We start from the raw sequence: 20,778 nt of genomic DNA, 5'->3' as shown, positions 1-20,778 counted from the left end.
ACTACATTCCCATGGGTCTTGCGCTTATGAAGGAAAGGTTCAACATTAAATAATATCTAAATCTAATAAATGAGCCAGGGTTTACAATATTGTCCACAGAGCACACACAACTATTCTTTAGGCACTAATAATTAAAATGGACGTGAGGACCAAAGCAAGCTATTTTTCGTTAAAACTAGATGAACTCCAAAATCGGCGAATGGCCATTGTGAGGCAGTTTTCAGCTCCATTTTTATATTAACATTCACGTGTAATATTGGCTCCAAATTGTTAATAATTTCTAGAAATTAATTTCCCCGCATACTATATTTGCAAACTCCTCCCAATGAAAATGGTATCTTAGATATGTGTCTTAAAACGGATTACAGGACGTAAGGCGTACACAACTGCAGATCTGTTGGATACGTTCATAGCATGTATTTTTTACTCTAATTTTAAAAGTGGTAAGTTCCCTTTTTTGTACAGAGATACCTCAGCACCATGATAACATAGTAATACAATGCAATTTTCATAAGTAGACATTGCAAGAGATCCAGTTGCACATTAATCACACCCAAGCTTTTCTTACCAATAACGAGTGGCAAACTGGTATAATTCTTTTTATCATTCACAAGAACAACTGGAATGTTCAAATGAATTAGTAGGGGGGGATTGTGCCCTGTTCGAAGGAGATCCATCCTCGCACCTCTGGGGCATCCAAAGATATTGGAATAGACGCCTCACTCACATGCTACATCATCGGCGCCTATCCACACCCTGGTAGGATAGTACCACCAGGGCGGACTCAACCAAAGATGGACTTAAGTTTTCTTAACCTTTTGAATGCTATGGGGATTTTTCCCCTGTGCTGGAAATACATGATCACCATTATTCATGACGAGCTGGGCTCGTCATGAGCGTAGCAGGAGGCTACTGCATGACGAGCCCAGCTCGTCATGAGCGTCGAAGGGGTTAAACAAAATCAAACCAGATAAGCAGGGATCCAGATGAAAGGTATACAGTTAAAAATCAAATTCACACTAAGAATCAAAGGGAGAGACCCCAGGAGAGAGCTTATCACTCTCTATCAATGTCTTAAACTCACTATGAGATACATTCTCAAATACCAAAGGGGAAGGGAAAGAAAGAGAAGGGAGAGAGGGGTTTTGAAAAAATCGTTCCATTTTAGGACGAGAACCCTCACTCACCCGAAGGTGACATGCTTCATCGTAGGGCTCCCTCCTCACAATGGGACTGCAAGGCCCACGGTGTGGGCAACGACTCTCCGCTGAAAATGAATTAGTGGAGAGGAGCTGAGGTGTTTTAAATAGGGGTAGCTGATGAAGTAGGTGAGTCAGGTGCAGAGTGCAAAATGAAGAAGGTGATTAAAACTGTCTCGAGGGACCTAATAACTTTATTCAATGGTAGCCAGGGACAGGATTAAAAATAGAGAGGCCTAGGGGTTGAATACAAATATACCCCTATAAAAAGGTCAACATGTTTCTGCCCTCACTCGACTCCAGACAGAGTTCATGGGCATTCTTCAAGGCCCAATTAACATATGAGTTACTCTGCAATCATATAAAGATTGGTCAGATGGTTATACTAGCCGTGAGTTTCGTGCCAAAATTTGGGTTATCAGTACACCGTCTTCATCTGACAGTGGAATCAAGTTTTAACACAAAATTTATCCTGAGCTAACACAAATATCACTTTGCATCCAATTGACAGATTACAAGTCGTTGTTTATTTTCTTCTTTTTCTTTCTTTATTTCATGTGTAGATTGTTCACAAAACCTCCTAGCCGACACGTGTCCTCCTCCGTGCTAAGTTGTCAGGCTGCACGCCAGAAACCCATGCATGGAGGACGAGATATCGTCTTAAGGAGGAAAATACCCTAACTATATAAATTGGAGAGAGACTGATTTTTGCTATCCACGGGCCGATTTAACGTGAAAAAGACCTTGAAGAAGTCTGTGGATTAACTCCCTATCAGACGAAACACGTGTCGGCTAGGAGGTTTTGTGAACAATCTACACATGAAATAAAGAAAGAAAAAGAAGAAAATAAACAACGACTTGTAATCTGTCAATTGGATGCAAAGTGATATTTGTGTTAGCTCAGGATAAATTTTGTGTTGTATATGAGGGCATTGACTGGTTCATGCCTGCTGTGTTTAGATTGGTGGCCTAAACTCTATCCTTTGAGCTTTTATATCTGTTCCTTTAGAGTAGTATCACTGTTACCCGGCGCAATTATAACCCAGCCATCAATTCTTTTGTTTGGAATCAAGTTTTACCTCTCTTTAGCCATAAGGTATCCCACAGCAGTCTTGGCAGCCGCTGTCAGTCTGAGACTTCCTCAAAGCACTAGGGTCCTGGCAAGAGTAATGAAGACGGTGTACTAATAACATGCTCATATCAGCATGATCCAGTAGTCGATTGGAGGAAGCGCATACACCCCAAATGATGTTTCCTACGGTCTTTTAAGGGATAAAAAGGATGGTTTGCCCACAGTATTCAAGAGGACGTAAGAGTGCAGGAGTTGAAGAGTGGCAGATGCCACCAGAGTGTATTTAGTCTTACATAGGTGAAACCATTTAAATCATCTTGTAATTCCTGGCAAGCTTAGTTCTATATGATAACATATAAGCATTGACTTTAAAGGAACAAGCTGTATTAAACATGGCAACAGCTGTGCCACCACTGTTTATACAAAGAAAACATTGGATATTTACAGCAGGCTTTTGCCGAGTAAATGGTTCAACTATGGTGGTTTGTTATCTACACCTACTCATATACCATTAATGCAAGGTAAGGACATTTTGTAAGCTGAATCTTGATGTGGCTTATAGGCCACCCAAGACAAGGACAGGAGTCAGAGACTGCATTCAAGACTCAAAGGGAACACTCTGAGGATGCGGCTTCATGGTTCGGTAGCACACCTGCAGCTTGTTGTCACTGGTATTTCCGGTACGTTCATATGTGCCTGGGTAAAATGTTGCAGTATTCTATGAATTCAGAAGAACATTATTAAAATGCCAGTGTGGTTCTACTATATTTACCTTGGCTATAGGCTAAGCTTAGAAAACACGGGTTTTATGAGCATACTATTGATTTTTTTTCTTTTATTTTTGATTTAGATGTTGGTTGCTCTTGTAGCTATGCAATGTGGAGAAAATGATAGTACCTGACTGGTTTCAATTTAGAAATGTACTTTTCATTCCAAGTTAACCCGGCTTCAGGAATCTATTAATATGATTTTTTGCCAATGATTTCACATACGTGTATATGTGATGCAACTAAGATAGCTAGGGTACACATGTCTCCAGCCCCAGACTTTCAATTGCCCACCCTCTGTTCTCTGGGAGTTCTATATATAAGTTCTTTCAGGTGAGCCAAGTGGCGAACACGCTTGCTAACAATGATTTATAACACAAAAGTGCAGGACTGTAAACATGGTAATCTGACAAAATGGAGCAAGTAGCAATCTAGCTAAGGCCATGACCTCCATGTGCTCTGCCTGACATGGAAGTCACACTCAGTGCAGAAGGTTGAACTTTACTGTTAAGAAAGAAGTATGTGAACACTTAATTTAAGTTCGGATCCTAGGTAGTACACAAAGGATTGTTTTGTCTAACAAAATGTAACCATTGCAAGAAAAATAAATGCTCACCTTTGTATCCTTGTTCAGTTTCCCTGAGGTCAATTTTTGTTATGGACTTGAAATCCGCGTCCCATAGTCGAATGCACCCATCTCTACCACCAGTGGCAAAGCCTTCTTCGCATGCATACATGCTGAATATTCCAGCCTAGTAGCAAGAGAGGCAAAACTGAGTTATTATGGCATGGTATTGTGTAAATAACTTTAAATGCATATTTGTGGGTACTTAGCAACATGTTTAGGTTAGATACATAAAAGGGCTTGCGCTATTCATGGCAGACATATTGTATACAATACATACTCTCTACATACAGAAAGTGGGTATGGATAAGCATCTTGCGTTTGTAGCTGCTGAACTTTCAGCCTTTACCTTGATACACTGTCTATTATTTTAACTTTAATGTTTTCTATTGACTGCTTGGGTGTTTACTTAAGTCTCCACTGGAATTAACTCTGCCTGAGTAAATGCACAAACTACAGAGGTATAACTCTTCTATCAACCCCAGCCAAAGTGTTCAATAGAGTCATCTTGAAAAGAATAAAGGAACAAGTTGACACTCAGTTGCAAGACCAGCGAGCTGGCTTCCATAAAGATACATCCTGCACAGACCAGATTGCAACACTGCACATCATCAACGAGCAGTTGATGTAATGGAACTTCCCCTCGATGTCAACTTCATTGACTAAGAGAAGGCATTCAGCAGTGTGAACAGAGAGACCCTTTGGAAACTCTTCCGCTACTGCGGTGTGCTAGATAAACTCGTAATAATCCTCAGGAAGTCTTACAAAGGAATAACCTGCAAGATAGTCCTTGGAGGGAAACTCACAGAATCCTTCCAAGTGAGGACCAGAGTTCATCAGGCTTGACCTTCATTAGCACCTTTCTAAGGAAAATCCTTCAAATCCCCTAGCCAAATACCATCAGAAACAGACTTTCCAACTCCCTACTCATGAAAAGATGCTGGGGCTAAATATGTCACGCCCTCTGCAACCTGTATCAAACACCACCAAGCAGGTCTTGACCTAGAACTCTCACTGAAGAAGGAAAAGAGGAAAGCCAAGAAACACCTTGGCTCTGAGGCCTTGAGGCTGACTGCAGGAGATGGGTTACACCTGGAGTCAGACTAACAGATAGGCCCAGGACAGAGATGGCTAGAGACTCCTGGATGATGGCCCATATTCCAGATGAAGTAGTAGGCATAAGTAAGTAAATCCACTGGAATGTGCAAGGGACTATTTTCCACCTGAAAACCGCAATCACCCATACCACATTTATTTCTTTAGTTCATGTGTGCACTGTATACAAAAACAGTCATGTTTTATTGCAGTAGCTATTTAAGATGTCTTTCGTATTGGTTTGCCTCCCACAGTCAGCCTAGAGGAAGGCGCGGGGTACCGACGGACAGAGCGGTGCTCCATTTCTGTACCTGAGCTGTTGCCGGGTGAGGTGGAGAGTCCATTCCCCAGAACATGGGTGATATGATTTTATACACAACATTCACTTCAAGATGAGCAGTAGCACTTCCTTAACAACTAGGTCCTGATGAAGCAGACTGGTATCCTTTGAACCTAATACTGCAGAAACATGTCGACCAATTAAAATCTCAGTAGTTATTTGTTACCACTACTTGCACTGTCTTTTAACCTTGGGTGAGGGTAGGAACACAATAAACTCTTTTTTCCACTCCCTCAACCCAATATTAACTCCCTCACTCTCACATGCCACAGCGAGCACTTAATGCACTGTGTTTTGTTCTGTTTATGCCCCCTGATACCATCATAATAGTCTACCCACACACCCTACATTCCTTCACACCTCGATTGGGTCACAATACACCTAATCCTAAGTGGTTCGTTCCACTTCCTTCTGGTGAAGGATCCCAAGTGATGTAGGGCGGTACAGGACGGGTATCTGATGGGAACAATTTTTCACTAAGAATACTTTGGATTCTGGGATTGTGTTCTCTTTAAAAACACACTTACAGTTGTCTAGATAGCTGCTTTACTTTTATGTTGACCCATTGTTACACGTTGTTTTTTTCAGTTGCCTTTCAGGTGGCCAACTTGAGTAAAGCTGTGCCTAGTTACAGCTTTATGTCTCTTCACATTCAAGTATGCATTGGTAGGGTACGTGGACCTTGAGGCAAAAAAAAACCATTCTCCAAGTACTCCCTGCCAAAATCTTTTGAAGAAAGGAGCCTTGTGGTGTCGAGGTGAGCACTTATCCCATTTTGCCATGACAGAAAAAAGTGACAATATTTCATAGTGCTTCTGGCTTAATGGCAAGTGGTTAGAGCCTTTTTCTACGATACAAACTGATCCAAAATGTCCTCCCCAATGTACTGAAAACAGTTTGCCCTACTGTCAGACATACTGTCTCACATGGGCCTTTGGACACTAAGTCATCTTGCTTCTATCTGTCATTTGGTAGATTGATGGGGAGCTGTGACTTTTCCACTGACGGTGTATACTTTGCATCTTTTGTGATTTTTGGAGGAGTGGGACCACAATCAAATATGGACACCTCACTTAAGCTTTAAAAGCCACTTGCTACCTCGCATCATGGAGGGCTTCAATGTTGCAGCATGCATGAAGCCAGTTCATGCCGTCAATATCTTTGTAGGTAGACATTACACCACAATGCAGTCTAACAGGAAATGCCCACCCATCCGGTGCTTAGGAATTTTGCAGCTTCATGCAAGATCTTTGAGACATTGTTTACGGCTGTTGTTCGCTGTCCCAGTAGTAAAGGCAGGATTCCGGTCACTATGTGGGTAAGAAGAATAAATGAGGAATCTGAGCTCTCAGATCCAGATTCAGCCACTGTGGTGGATAAAATAATAACATTACTCAACCATGTAAGCAACCGTAACAAAATTGTTCACAACGTAAGTCAGTGCTATCTACAAATCCTTGCAGGAAGTCGCAGGCCAATGTACTCAAAACACCAGGTGTCTTTGGATGTATTGTGAGTATACGGACTACTTCTGAAAATTATACATAAGCTAGAAATGGTTTTCTTGGTCTTAAAAAGGTTTTCTTGGTCTTATTTTCCTTTTCATCATAGCAGATTAATTGTTGTTACACTTCACATCGTGCCCTGCTAAAATCCTGGCGAAAATGGCGGAGGTGATTAATCCATTGGCTAACCCGTTGCTGAATCTCTCGCTGAGCCAGGGAGTGGTCCCGCAGGCTTGGAAGCAGGCAATGGTCATCCCGCTGCTTAAGAAGCCTGGTCTGGATCCAAAGGCCCCAGTCAACTACAGGCCTATCTCCCTGCTGCCGGCTCTCATGAAAATTGTGGAAAAGCACGTGCAGACTGTGCTGTCTAATTTTCTAGAGACGAATGAGATTCTGCATGCCACCCAGTCCGGCTTTCGTCCTAATCTCAGCACGGAGACTGCGCTCCTCGAGGTCTCTGAAACCATTAAAGGGGTTTTGGATACTGGGGGCAAAGCCATGCTGGTGATGCTGGATTTGTCGGCGGCTTTCGACACCGTCCCTCATGATGGCCTTCTCACAAGACTTTGTGAGATTGGACTTAGGGGGACGGTGCTCAGCTGGTTTTCCTCCTTTCTAGCCGGCCGCCGGCAAACGGTCTGGGCCTCGCCTGATTCCGCCGTGATGCCGCCTCTGGGAGTCGGGGTCCCTCAGGGCTCTATTTTGAGCCCGACCCTCTTTAATATCTTCATGACCCCTTTGGCGGCGTTGGCGGAGTCATTTGGGGCCCGGATCGTATCCTACGCAGACGACACCCAGCTCCTCTTCACGTGTAAGAGAGGGGGAGACTTTGATGGGAAGAGTATCCGGGATTGCCTTGGGGCTGTTTTCCAATGGTTCCAACTGAACGGCCTCAAGTGCAATTCCGATAAGTCCGAAGTACTCTTCTTTGGGTGTGACACGGAGCCAGACTGGCAGGATTGGTGGCCTATTAATATGTTCCCCCCAACTTGTTCATCCCAAATGGCTAAGAACTTGGGGGTCAAGATGGACAAGGGGTTGACCATGAAGTCTCAGATCCTGGGGGTGTCGGGCATTTGCTTCGGCCTCCTTAGGATGCTGCGGAGGTTTCTTCCCCTTTTATCGGAGGAGCACAGGAAGCTGACTGTGCAGGCCCTGATAGGCTCTAGGCTAGATTACTCAAACGTTCTGTACCTGGGCCTGCCAGAGTACCTGCTACAGCGGCTCCAAGTTGTGCAGAATGCGGCGGCGAGAGCGATTTTTGGCTTAAATAGACACGCTAGTGCAGTGGGCTTGCTGCAGACCCTGCATTGGCTCCCAATCCGCAAGGGGATTGCCTTTAAGGCTTTGACCCTGACCTACAAGGCTCTCCATGCGACGGGAGCAAAGTACCTCCAAAAGAGACTTGCTTTCTATCATCCGGCTCGCTCTCTGAGGTCAGAGTCCCTGTTTCTGGCGACTGTTCCACGAGTGAAGAGAGCGCGCCTGGGAGGTCGCTCCTTCGGACTACTGGCGCCACAGTTGTGGAACTCTCTGCCGCTTGTACTTCGGGGAGCCACCAGCTTACTTGTTTTTAGAAAGGGCCTCAAAACCTGGTTGTTTACCCAGTAGGCCTCTTTGCTTGTTGTGTCTTTTTTCTGTCTGTGATACTTTCTTTTTAATGTGTTATGTTAGTATACTGTAGTCCTCCTTACTAAAAGCGCCGGGACACTCTTTTTGAGTAGCCGCGCGCTCTACAAAAGCCACTATAACATAACATAACATAACATAATGTAGCGGTAAATGTGAAGCGAGCTGACATCTTTAATATATTTGTGTGGGGGTCTTCCCAACCGGCTTTATAGGAGGCTTTCACTTAACAGAAAATAATTAACCCTACTGTTTCTTCTCCTTCATTTCCCCTCTTCCCCTTCGTCCTTCTCATCTGTTGACCCCTCTTTGTTTTCGTCCATCTCTCTCTCTTCTTTATTTCCTTCATTCACCATATAAATGATTGATCTGTTGGTGTTGCCATTGCTTGTTTATTCAGGGACTGGTTAAAGACGTGCGTTGCAGGCTCTCGTCTCCTACAGTAAGCACTCTCAAGAGCTGCACACCGTGGCAACATAAAGGAAAGTCTCTGCTCAGAATACCTCCGCGGGCAGCGCTCCAAGTAATCATCTTAAAGCACTCGGATGATGCCTAGGCCCTCTCCCTTCCCAGAATGCAATTAGTGCACTCCAATCACGTCTATGCTTTTTGGCCCTTCTTGCCTGACACGCGCCTCGCTGATGAATTGTTCTTGTGCCGCGCGCTCATTTTCCGACCTGGCCTTTATTAGTTTTTCTGCGGCCTTCCTTTTCCATTGCTCATAATAAATACAAAGGGATGGAGATAAGACCCCGAGTACATTATACTCGCTGCTCATCTTCCATTGTTGTGCTCGATGATAAGAAGAGACAGCTATCCTAAAACAAACTGCTATCTCAACGTGTATTGTATTGCAAAATGGAAAGATATGTTCAGCAGTTATTACTCTGCTCTATAAACTACACAAACTATATTTCTATCACCCAAGTGACAGCAGTGAATGTATTGCTTTATCTGTGCCGTGATGAGGTACTTGAGTGGGGAAACCGCTTTCTCTAGATTTCAAAGTCGCAACTGCTCTAACCTACCACATAAAAAAGCTTTTGTTGTATTTTATATTACATACACTGGCAGCTATCAGTATATGTAGTTGCTGATAATATAGGGTACGGTCAGGTCATTAAATAAGTACATTTAGAGCCTAATTTAGAATAGAGTGAGACCGGTAAATCTTGTAATATGTGGAGGGCATGCTAAAACCGGTAAAGTATATATAGCGGAAATTCCTCCACCACCCTATCTCTTTGGTTGATAAATATCCCAGGTGGATTCTCCACCAGATTCATCACTTACTCCACAAGGGGGGTGGGGGAGCCAAATGTGAAAGAAGCCCTTACAATAAGGGCCTGGTGCAGAACCTTTTCCATTAGAAAGTGTTATCCAGGAGTGGAAAAATTGCCATCTGTGCATGTAATGCTCTGATCTTGATTCACAAAATCAGAATCAGCGGAATTTCTGATGCGGATATTCTGGTTACAGCTGTAGAATTCCAGCATTTTTTACTCAATTTTGAACTACTAAATGATGCCCAGTGAGTGTTGCCAGGAAAGTGTCAGTAAACACTGACCATCTAAAGAGCCAAAACAGTATTTACCTATAACTACAGTTCTCTTGTGCTTGTCTCTTTCATAGATTCACATATATAATCCAGCAGGCCTATTAAAGTTAATCAACAATCCATTTAGGGCATGGGAGTGCCAAGAAGGCCTTAACATGGGCAACTGTGAGAGAAAGATGGAATTAGATCATCCAGCTCCATGGGAGACAGTGAGATGAGGCACACTTAAAAGCATTTAGCTTTTTCATCACTCCTGCATGGAATAGGTGTTGTTGATCTGTACTTCCACCCCTTTCTCTGCACTGGTGATAACTCCATCTCTTGGGCCAGATCCAGGTCATAATGGAGGTGGATAGACTACCCATTGCATGTTGCTGTTTCAATGTTATTTAAACATATGTACACTGCCAGGTTAACATTGATAACCAAATGTTCACAGCCTGCTCAACGGGGAATAATTAAAGGATGGGAATCTAGGAAAGAGAACAATGCTAGAGAACTGTAGTTATAGGTAAGCACATTTGTTGGCATTGTAGGTAATCACTGGCAATCTGTCTTTCTCTATACTTTTACAAGGATCTCTTTTTTGCAATAGAATTTGGATCTCGCCAACTTTTTCCTTTGTTCCTTCTTTTGGACCTGTAGCCAAGCCGAGGTTGCTGAGATTCTGATTCAAGTTGTGGTTGTTTGCAGTGATCTGTTATCTTGATAACATTCCTGGTTTCTGGGCTTAAGAGATCCTCCCTCCTGCTTTGATAATTGGCTGGAGCTCTCTTTTTGGCTAAAGATAAAAAGTTATTGAAGAGAGGCAGATCTGGAGTAACCTGGACTTGCTGGGATCTTCCCCCACTTTGAAGTTAATAGTACTCTTGCTTTCTGGAACTATTCTACTACCTTTGTGTTAAGGTTGGTCATCACTTTCTCACAACTATCCTCCTCTGGGAGTTCCATTTCAGCCCTGTTCTCATAGTTGTGCAAATCAATGGACCTCTCTAAGCAAGGAATGTGGTATTATAATGTGATGACAATAATGGAAGACATGGTCTACTACTTAGCTCTGGAGCTGCATTACGGATTCTCTGGGATGTCACACTGCCCGCAGGAACTGCAGTGAGCTTACAGAATTGAGTTCCATGCTCCAGCCTTGTTCCAAGCCTGGGCCTTGATCTTGGTCTGTATTGTCACAAGTGGTTTGTACTGAAGTCGACGAAGTCAATAGAGTAGTTGCTCTGATATAGAGTGACACAGATAAATTGCTAGCATTTGCAAAATCATCAATTTTTCAACAATAAACTGGGTCATTTTAGGTCATTTTGTAAATGTTTTGTTAACATTCTTTTTCCCATTCTGCAAGTTCACCAGGGCCAGCTTTATTTTCTAAATTCCCATATTTACTTGATGCTAGGGAGGGGTGGTTTATAAATGGATCCTTGGCGTTTCCTCTAGCCTTTTCAGAAAAAAAAGTGAATACAACTAGTTGAGGCTAGTTTCGGGTTCGATTCTCATATTAATGTTCCCTCCTACCATTGACATCATATGTTGCTTTATTGTGCCACAGCTCTTTCCTATAGGGGAAATGTGCTCTCATGCCTTTCTAGGGTTCTCTAATTTTCTTATACTCAAGTTTTGTTTTCCCATTGTAGCATACTTGTTTATTATGTCCTCCTTCCACACTTTACTTTGAATCTGTGGTTGTTCTCATGGGGTTTGCTTCCAGTCCCTGGTCTCTCCAGCTGGGCTATCAGGGCCAGCTTCACTGTTTCTTTGTGTGTCTAGGCTTCCCTAGTTTCCTTGCTTATGCTGGTGTGGATCTCCTGAGACATTTCCTTGTATTCTACACAGGGCTTTTCAGAGTCAGTACCAGTGGCTTGCTTTTCAAGTTCATTCCGGTCTTCCAGTGGAGGCCAAGCTGACCTCCCCATGTCTCTCCTTGTGTACACCTCATCTTCCATTGTCACAAGGTTCCAGGGGCCAAAGAGCAAGGTGGGGGGTGAACCACTGAGTGTAGACCACTCAACCCTTTTGTCTGCTTCTCCTGGCACAGCCTACAGTGCCGTTCTCATCTCCACAGCCTTGTCAGACACTGGAGAAGCCAATGGCTCCTTCCCCTTCACCATATCAATGGCACCGCTCCTTCAGCCAGTCTGCAGTCCCTACCGCCACCAACATCCAAAGCACCTTGTGTGGTAAGATGATGGATTTAAAGGCATGGGATTTAACCTTTCCATTTTCCCTCACTATTAAGTATTCAAAACGATAGCCCCAGCTATTTTTCCATTCTTCTTCATCTCTACGTTTTTCTTCCTTCAATCTTGCTCATTCCACGACAGCTTGTTTACAAAGTTCAATAAACAAGCTGCTTCCTGCTGAGCTTACTTGCGGCCATCTTTCCTCTATGGCCATCTCTTATTTAGTCTTATTTTAGCAACTATATTCAACTGTTGAGAGCACAGCATTGATATAGAAACACAGCCAAAATAAGACTTAGCCTAGCTGTCAATACAATGTATACAACTCAACTGCGCAAGTCACTTATGAATATTCACAACAGCTAACCAAATGCTTGAGTGGTAAGAGGAGAGGGCAGGGCAATAAGGCGCCAGAGTGCAGGCAATCAAAGATCTCAGGCCTTGTAATCTCTAAGGTTGTACATAAAATCTTTACTCGGCCTCAACTGGAATGAACCCATCTTTCACCTAATGACACATTTTCAGATTTAATGGCTGGCCAACCAAAGCTTCCACATCCCTCACCTCTTGGTCCTTTTTAATTCCTAACAAACTCCTATTGCTGACCAGGGTGGACAAAGCCTAGGAAAGAGCAGAAGATGACTGACCTCCGGCATTGCATTTTTCTTGTGGTACTATATTTGCAATGGCTGATAATAATAATCTTTGTAGTAATTGACATTGGCAATCTGCGGTGTGAAGCACACCTATAAATGCCCTCCAGTAACTGCCTCCCATGTCTATAATCAGAGTGTATTCCGCGTGTTCTTAACCAGCAGTCGTGGGTCACCACCATAGGGTATCGCACGTGTGTACTTCTCTGCAAATGATCCAACACTTCCAGTCTCAAATCAGGTTTACATATATTGTTACTAGCACAACTTTCATATGTAGTCAGTTCCTCAAGTACCTCTTTTGCATCCTGCACCCTCTATTCCAAGGCTTTAATCTTGGAGGTAGCATCAGACTGATCCAGTTCAATCTGTACCACTCGTGCAGCAATACCTTTCCATTTAGCCTTTTAAGGGTTTTCACCACAGTCTTAAATATGTGGGTTGACATGTATAGCATTAATGGATTGTAGAGTAATTTTTTCTTCTTTATTTGGGTCTATCTAATTTGGGGGGCAAATGTTAAATCCTTGAGGAGCTATGTTTAAAACCTCTTGTTTTTTCTTCCTCCTGCCATTTCCTTATCACTAACTGTGGCTTCGGGGATGCCAGCGAACTATGCAGCTCAATAAAAACTAATATCCTGACCAGTAGCTACCTCATTTAGTAGGGCTTGACCCAAGGCAGCCCTGCAAAATTTTCAGACCAGCCCCTGGGGAAGCACTGCCTGGCCCCGGAATACTGGAAACACTTGGCTGCTGCTTCTGTCACTGGGGGCCGCCAATAACAAAACCAGCCCCCACTGCTGCAAAACAGGACCCACCCTTCCAGCCTCCCGGGGAAACGCCTGATGCCCAGTATAGCCAGTCTAGTGCTGGCTATCGCACTGCTTCTCTCGGGGCTTGCATTTACAAAAAGTGCAGGAGGAAATGCTGTCGCTATGCTAGCTGCATCTCCTCTGGCACTTCTCCAAGCCCGTTAGCTGCAGTCCCAGGTTTTCTTTTTTTAAAGATGTATATAGCGCAAACTCGACCCGAAGGTTTCGGAGCACTTTACATGAGTACCAGTTACGTTACACAAGGAGACATTCATTTTTTGGTAGGCACGGGGAGATTAAGTGATTTGCCCAGAAGCACAGGACGTGGAGTCAAACCTGAGGCTCGAATCTTGGTTTCCCAGCTACAAAGTCGGCAGCTCTAGCCTTGAGACCACACCTTCTCCCCAGGTTTACCATGAAGTCAGCCAACACACCAGTTTCAGTGTTGCAATTCTAGAATTTTCTCAAATGTCTCACTCCATAGCCAAAGTCTGAGCTGATGCTTTGGGCGGTCCGACTAATGATCGAGTCCACAAAGACAACAGACCTGTCACTATTGTTGGTAAATGTCCTGGGACAAATTCCCTGCCACCCTGTTGAATATCCTCTCCACAGTTTCCATTAGCCATTTGTTCTTCTAGAAATATTCACAATTAACGAGTTGATCTTGGAGAGAAGTAATAAAAAAACAGATTCAGAAAACACCGCATTGTGTACAAAATCCAAATAGTGCAACATTAGGGAGAAGGTTGACTGGGAGCACAGAAAATGACCAAATGAGAATTAAGCCAAAAGCAAGTTAGAATGGCAAGACAGCCTTTCATATCCACTTGTAAAAAATAATTCTTCATCAGGACAAACGCAAGCTGGTTCTATAGAAGAAAAAAGTAGGAGGTAGCGTCAGGTAGATTACTAGCAAAATTCAAACATTCAAAACTAATAGACTCAATACATTTAATACAAATAGGATTTTAATAATGTTCAAAAAACTGAAATCTAACATGCGCTTACAGGAGTCCATGATAATAAAAATGTTCTTTAATAATTGCAAACTGAACAAGCATTGAAAATGCAATAGGTCTCGCAATAGAAGAGTTTGACCTTTTTCGTTTTGCAATGGATGAGTGGCGTTGCGTGGATGAGTGGCGTTGCGTGGATGAGTGGCGTTGCGTGGATGAGTGGCGTTGCGTGGATGAGTGGTGTGTGTGAGTGGCGTTGCGTGTGTGAGTGCCGTTGCGTGTGTGAGTGGCGTTGCGTGTGTGAGTGGCGTTGCGTGTGTGAGTGGCGTTGCGTCGATGAGTGGCGTTGCGTGTGTGAGTGGCGTTGCGTGGATGAGTGGCGTTGCGTGGATGAGTGGCGTTGCGTGGATGAGTGGCGTTGCGTGTGTGAGTGGCGTTGCGTGTGTGAGTGGCGTTGCGTGTGTGAGTGGCGTTGCGTGTGTGAGTGGGGTTGCGTGGATGAGTTGCGTGTGTGAGTGGCGTTGCGTGTGTGAGTGGCGTTGCGTGTGTGACTGTGCTGCCTGTGGCGAGTGCAAACTACAATCAATTGGCACAGATTAAAATAATATTTTTAAAACATGAGTTTATTATGCCAGTTTCAAAACAACTAGTAGTTTCACTTAAGCTGCATTAACAGTAGCACTTGGAATATAGGTATTTAAACTCTTTGATGTCGCACATACGGCATTGAGTTGGGAGATCAACAGCTGAGCTGTACATTTTCAGTTTTGCGTGTAATTGTGTTATATCTAGGGAGACGGACGGACGTGAAAGTGATCGGGGGAGGAGGGGGGTGGGGAGCACGTGAGTGGTGTATGTATGTGCCTAAGCGAGGTGCTTGGGAGAGCGAGGCTGTCCAGGAGGGAGGGGGAAAAGGGAGGGGTTATGGCAAGCAGGGGGCCTGATTATGGCCACAGCTTGAAGTCTTTGAAGTCTCCGCATGCTGGCAAATGGTGATGAGGCAGAGAGTCTTTGATTCAGAGTTGTACTTCTGGATTGCTTTACTTAGGGAGGAGCCAGACAAGCATGAGGGCCTTTGAAAGTTGGTAGTATAGACGGTATGTGAATGGCGACTTTGGGTGATGTTATCATACATGGTTCATGGCCCTGCACTGCAGAGCCAGCATAGCGGAAACGCTTTATTATTTACTGTCAACGAGAACTGAAGGCGAGGGTGCTAGGCAAAATGCAAATCTGGCGGGCGAGACAGTGCAGTGGCCCGAAGATGGGGGGTTGGGTAGTGTGGGGTAAACAAGAGCCACCCAGCAGCACGTGAGCGGGAGGCACCACTTGTAGGGGGTGGATGTGAAGAGGACTCGTCCCTGTGCACGCGAAAGTGAAAGCAGCGGCCGCATCAAAAGTGTGCAAATTTAAAATACAAACTGCAACGAAGTATAGCATCAAAAAGAACCCGCTGTAGACTTACTGCAATTTGAGAGATGCTGTCGCGTGAAGGGACAAACTGAGTGTGTTACTGCAGTAGAAAGTGAAGAAAGGCAAACCAAGATGAAAAAAAAGTTAAAACAAGAATAAGACCAAAAGAGACAAGACGGAGGGAAGGCAGAGAAGGGGAGGGGGGAGGAGAAATGCGACACGGCGGGCAGGGGAGGGGGCGGAGCGGGGAGAGGGTGTGAAAGCAGCAGGGGCCTGGAGTGCGGCTGAGGGAACTGAAGAAATGCGACACGGCAGGCAGGGGAGGGGGTGGAGCGGGGGTGTGGGAGGAGTGCGCCTGAGGGAAAATACATGCAAGGCAGGCGGCTGGGGGCATGTGCACACGCTTTTAAGCTCAATGCGCATGCGCATTGAGCTTGAATTTCACGGGCACTGCAAGGAATCGCCACGATTCCTTGCAAGTTGGTTAAAGACTGTTTAAGCCCCCATAGTCTCGCAAGCTCGATGCGCATGCGCATCGACAGGCGAGGACTAAAAAAGGAACCATTATTCAGTGACCAGTGTAAAAAGTCAGTAAGAGGTCTGTGTGTGACTTGAGGATGATCAACTATGAGGTATAGCCAGGTCCCATGTGACACAAACTGTGTCCATGGGCTACTAAATGGCAAAGTGTCTGAATTTTCCAGGTTTTTTCATCCTGCCGGATGCATGAATTTCTCCATGTCAAAAGGGGAAAGCAAGGAAAGGGGTTCTGCAAGTAAATCAGGGTAGTGCCTTTTCACATCAGAGGACCTCAGGAATGCAAGCAACTGGTAGCCTTGGCCAATGCCTCTTGTATGTCATAAGATATTGATTTCTAGCACCCTACCAGGAGCACAGTCATCAGAGATCTACTCAAGGACCTTGTCATTTGTCACAGAATAAATGAGAGGAAAGGCCCCAATACTTCTATCACAACAGCTTTGAGAAACGTTTTCTGTCATACTGGAGAACTCTAGCAGGCGGTAATCATGTGTAGTCCTCAGAAGGACTTTTTTTTAGATCTTTATGTATATTTGGGGTTTTTTGGCAGACAATCTTCCAGTTGAGTGTAATTTTTCCTGCCATAACCCACATGGTTATAGGGAAACATAAATAGGATACTGGTGTAATATATAGGACTAGTAGGGACTCATAGCCATCTTACACTGTTTATCTCAGTTGAACTATTCTCTATACACTCGACTGTTTATCTAGAGAAGGGAAACACAAAGTAAATAGTCTATTCCAGCTGGGACCTCCTGTATTGACCTAAACAAATGCATTGGAAGGTGGGAGTAAGAGATCGTTATTCAGGGTCCATAGAAATCTATTAATTTTAGGTTTCCTAACTGAGTTATTCATGTGAGAAAGTAGAAAGAAAGAAAAACGATTTGCTCACTATTTCTGATCCTTTCTATGATATCCCTTAGCTACAGGGCGATAACCAGGAAACATTTAAGAGGTGAGAGCGGACCGTCTAAGGTGAGTACCTCTTTTCAACGCGGATTAGCTGACATGTGATTCCATTAATGGCAATGACTTAGGATGGAAAAAGAACAGACGATGGACGGAATGCTGAATTAATCAAATATTTACCCCAGTCACAGACCTGGGTTAAATCAATTGTTTTTTTACACGCAACGCCATTCCAGGTTAGACCAAGCCATAGGCAAATCAGTCTTGACCCTATTCCCCATGGGAGCAGTCTAGTCCGAACTGCCAGGCCAGATTTTCCCTGGACCAGAAACAAGCATCCTGGACCCGGTTTCGGGGTAACAACCCTCATTAGCCAGGCTAGCTTGAATCTGGTGGCATAGGAGCACGGGAAACACCTCTGGGCATACCCTTCCCACTTAGGGCAATAAATGCACAAAGAACAGATGATGGACGGAATGCTGAATTAATCAAACATTTACCCCCAGCCACAGATCTGGGTTAAATGCATAATTTTTTTGCACCCCACGCATTCCAGTTTAGACCCAGCCATATGCAAATTAGTCTTGACCCTATTCCCCATGGGAAGAGTCCAGCCTGAACTGTCAGGTCAGATCTTCCTGGGACCAGAAACAAGCATCTTGGGACCACTTTCAGGATAACACCCCTTATCAGCCAGGCTACCTCGTATCTGGGGGCAGAGCGAGCATGGGACACACATCTGGGCATACCCTTCCCACCTAGGGCGATAAATGCAAAAAGAGCAGATGATGACTTTTGTATTGCTAGAGGTCTTGAGGAGCATCTCCATGGTTGCATGTGTGCAACATTTTAAAATGATTGCTCTATATTACACCACCGAAGGCCTTTAGATCATCCAAGTTAAGTAGTAAATCTGGTAATGATGAATGTCATATGCTGTGATGGGCATACTTGCCCTGGATAAACCCTGACTGATCTACATCAACCACTTTGGTAACCAGACATTGTAATATTTCTACCTAGACACAATATTGGAGTCAGTCAGTCTTTTCGTAACACAATTACTTAAATGTTTGAAAAGTATCTTTTTGGAGTTTGTATTGAACACACTAGTTGAAAGATGAGAAAGTTTAATTTGCAGGGTTATGGATTAATTGACAAATCTGTCTGTATCAGGTGCTTTCATCAGGATTGATAACATTTCCCTCAAGTTCTTTTATCTTTAGGTTACAAGGCTAATTTTCTAATTCAGTTAGACATCGTGAGGTAGTTTTATAAGACCAATGGCTCCCTCTTTATGGAGGTTGCTTTAAGTAAAATGTGAAATTCATCATCTGTGTCTTTGTAAATTAGTGTTTCATCTTCAGTTTCGAGTTAGTTAGTTGATTAGAAAATTGTTTCAAGTTGTACCCTACACACCAACCTCTTTTTTGATCATCTTCTCAGTATTTTAGCCTTACTAGAAAAAGAGATAGCTCTTCTTCTTTGGAGTAAATTCTGTGTATGTTATATTTGAGTTTTTCTAGTTATACTTAATACTTGTTTGTGAGTGGCATTGGAGGGCACAACTAATATTAAAGTGCCTACACAAATGTAAAGAGATTTGTTTTCCCTTTTTGTGGGCTGTATATGCTTTGGTTTTACCACTGACATAGAGCTTAACCCTGTTCCAGACTAATTTGACATCTTGGACAGATTTGGACTGATCAATGTTGGACTGGAGATTAAACAAAACCTTACATCTTTCAAAACAAAGGTTTGAATTTCAGTTGGTATTTTTGGGATCTTTTCTGGTGAGGAAAGATTGACATGCACTAGGGTATGATTTGAAAAGCAAATGCTACTTAATACTGAAGATAGGGATGCCTGTAGAAAGGTGTGAATGTGTTTTATGATGTGTTGAACTGTGAGAATGGTCTGTACAGGTTGGGTGGGGGAGGCCTCATATGTGTAGCTCTAGGCCATACATTAAGGAATGTAGTGGAGCTCTCTCATCACTTTTTTTTTTTTAACAGATTTTATTGATTTTCCGTAGTACCAGATGGGCCAAGCCCGGCAAGCAAAATACAGATAAGACATATTGTCAAAGTTCTAGGCACTGAAAATTGCCCCCCCCCTGAGGTCTGCTGGACATCAGACTAGATACAACCCCCCCATCCCCCTCTCCCAACCACGCACCATACCTATCGTAAAAAACATGATACAAACACATCACATGAGTTCCCGTCTATATCTGAATACCTCCATCACATTAAACTGGCAAGTCACTTACTACTAGCCGTTCAAGAGGGTCCTGGTTTACTGGCTGCGTCATGAGGGACAAGTCAATGCCTCGGTATTTGGCCCACCCGGCCCAGATCTTCCCGTGCTTCTGTGGACAGCTCCTTGCCTGAAATGCTGCAATCTCGTCCGACATGCACTTATCCATGGCCTTTTTCCAAGTTGCTATACGGGGTAGGGATGTAGCCTCCCAGTGTTGTGCAATGTCACACTTAGCCAACATGAGGCCCAAGAACAGAAGGTGTCTTTTATTTCTGTTCCCCCGATATCTTCTGTGCCATGCAGGAGTGTCAATCAAGGGTCTGCTGGAATGTCCCATGCCAATACCCGGCCCATGCAGGACAAACACCCGACCAAAAGTGTTGCAGTGCCCCACAACTCCACACCGTATGGAGAAATTGCTCCTCATCCGATTCACAGCAGAGACATGCAGAGGACTGAATAGCCCTCATCTTCCAGAGGCGGAGTCTTGTGTAATATATTCTGTGGAGATATTTAAATTGGATCAACCTATACCTAGTGTAAACAGCGGAGTACCTGGGGCTGGCCAATGCTTTGGCCCAATCATCGTTCGTCAGGGCGGGAAAATCCACCTCCCACGCCACCCGGGTCCGTTGAATAGTGGTTTTTGAGTGTGTAGTGAGAGTTTGCTAAATTTACCGGATTTTGTGGGCACCCAGATCCCCCATCAGCAACCAACCCTCTAATGGGTGAAACTCAGATAGAGACGTGAGATGCCATATCAGGGGGGACAAGGCGTGACGGAGCTGTAGATACCTATGGAACTGTGATCTGTGGAGGTGGAAATCCTCCTGCAATCTCTGGAAGGATTTGAGCATGGACACCTGCATTACATCTCCAGGCGTGGATATCCCAATGTCGTCCCACCTACAGAACCCCACTAGTGTCGAAACAGGCCGGAGGTGTGAGCCCTGCCAGAGGGGCGTCGCACTGGTCTGCCTGCCCCAGCAACCCATACACCGGACCACCCGCCTCCATTTCTGAATATCAGTCCTTCAGGCCGGGGGAAGCTCCACCAGGGACGAGGAGCTGTATAAGAGGTGGAGCAGCAGGGTATACGCCATAAAGAGACATTCCACCGCATAAGCCGGGTCCACCTGAGAGCTATACCACCATTCATTAACCACCAGGAAGTGCGAAGCCCAGTAATACGCCCGAACGTCGGCCGCCGCAATACGTAGACTGAATACACGCTGCAAGCGCC

The 20,778-nt window shown here is 44.3% G+C and overlaps 1 protein-coding gene across 1 annotated transcript in view; it reads right to left on the bottom strand.

Annotated features, from left to right (window-relative positions):
* Positions 1-20,778, bottom strand: part of EML6 (EMAP like 6) — a 928,771-nt gene that overhangs the window by 595,001 nt on the left and 312,992 nt on the right. Inside the window, exon 6 of the mRNA XM_078649484.1 lies at positions 3,655-3,790. Within this exon, the coding sequence (XP_078505610.1) occupies positions 3,655-3,790 (136 nt within the window). The remainder of the gene's footprint in view (positions 1-3,654; positions 3,791-20,778) is intronic.

The sequence above is a fragment of the Lissotriton helveticus genome, chromosome 6 (genome assembly GCF_964261635.1).
Source record: "Lissotriton helveticus chromosome 6, aLisHel1.1, whole genome shotgun sequence".
Lineage (NCBI taxonomy): Eukaryota > Metazoa > Chordata > Amphibia > Caudata > Salamandridae > Lissotriton > Lissotriton helveticus.
This window is presented reverse-complemented; position numbering and strand designations above follow the sequence as displayed.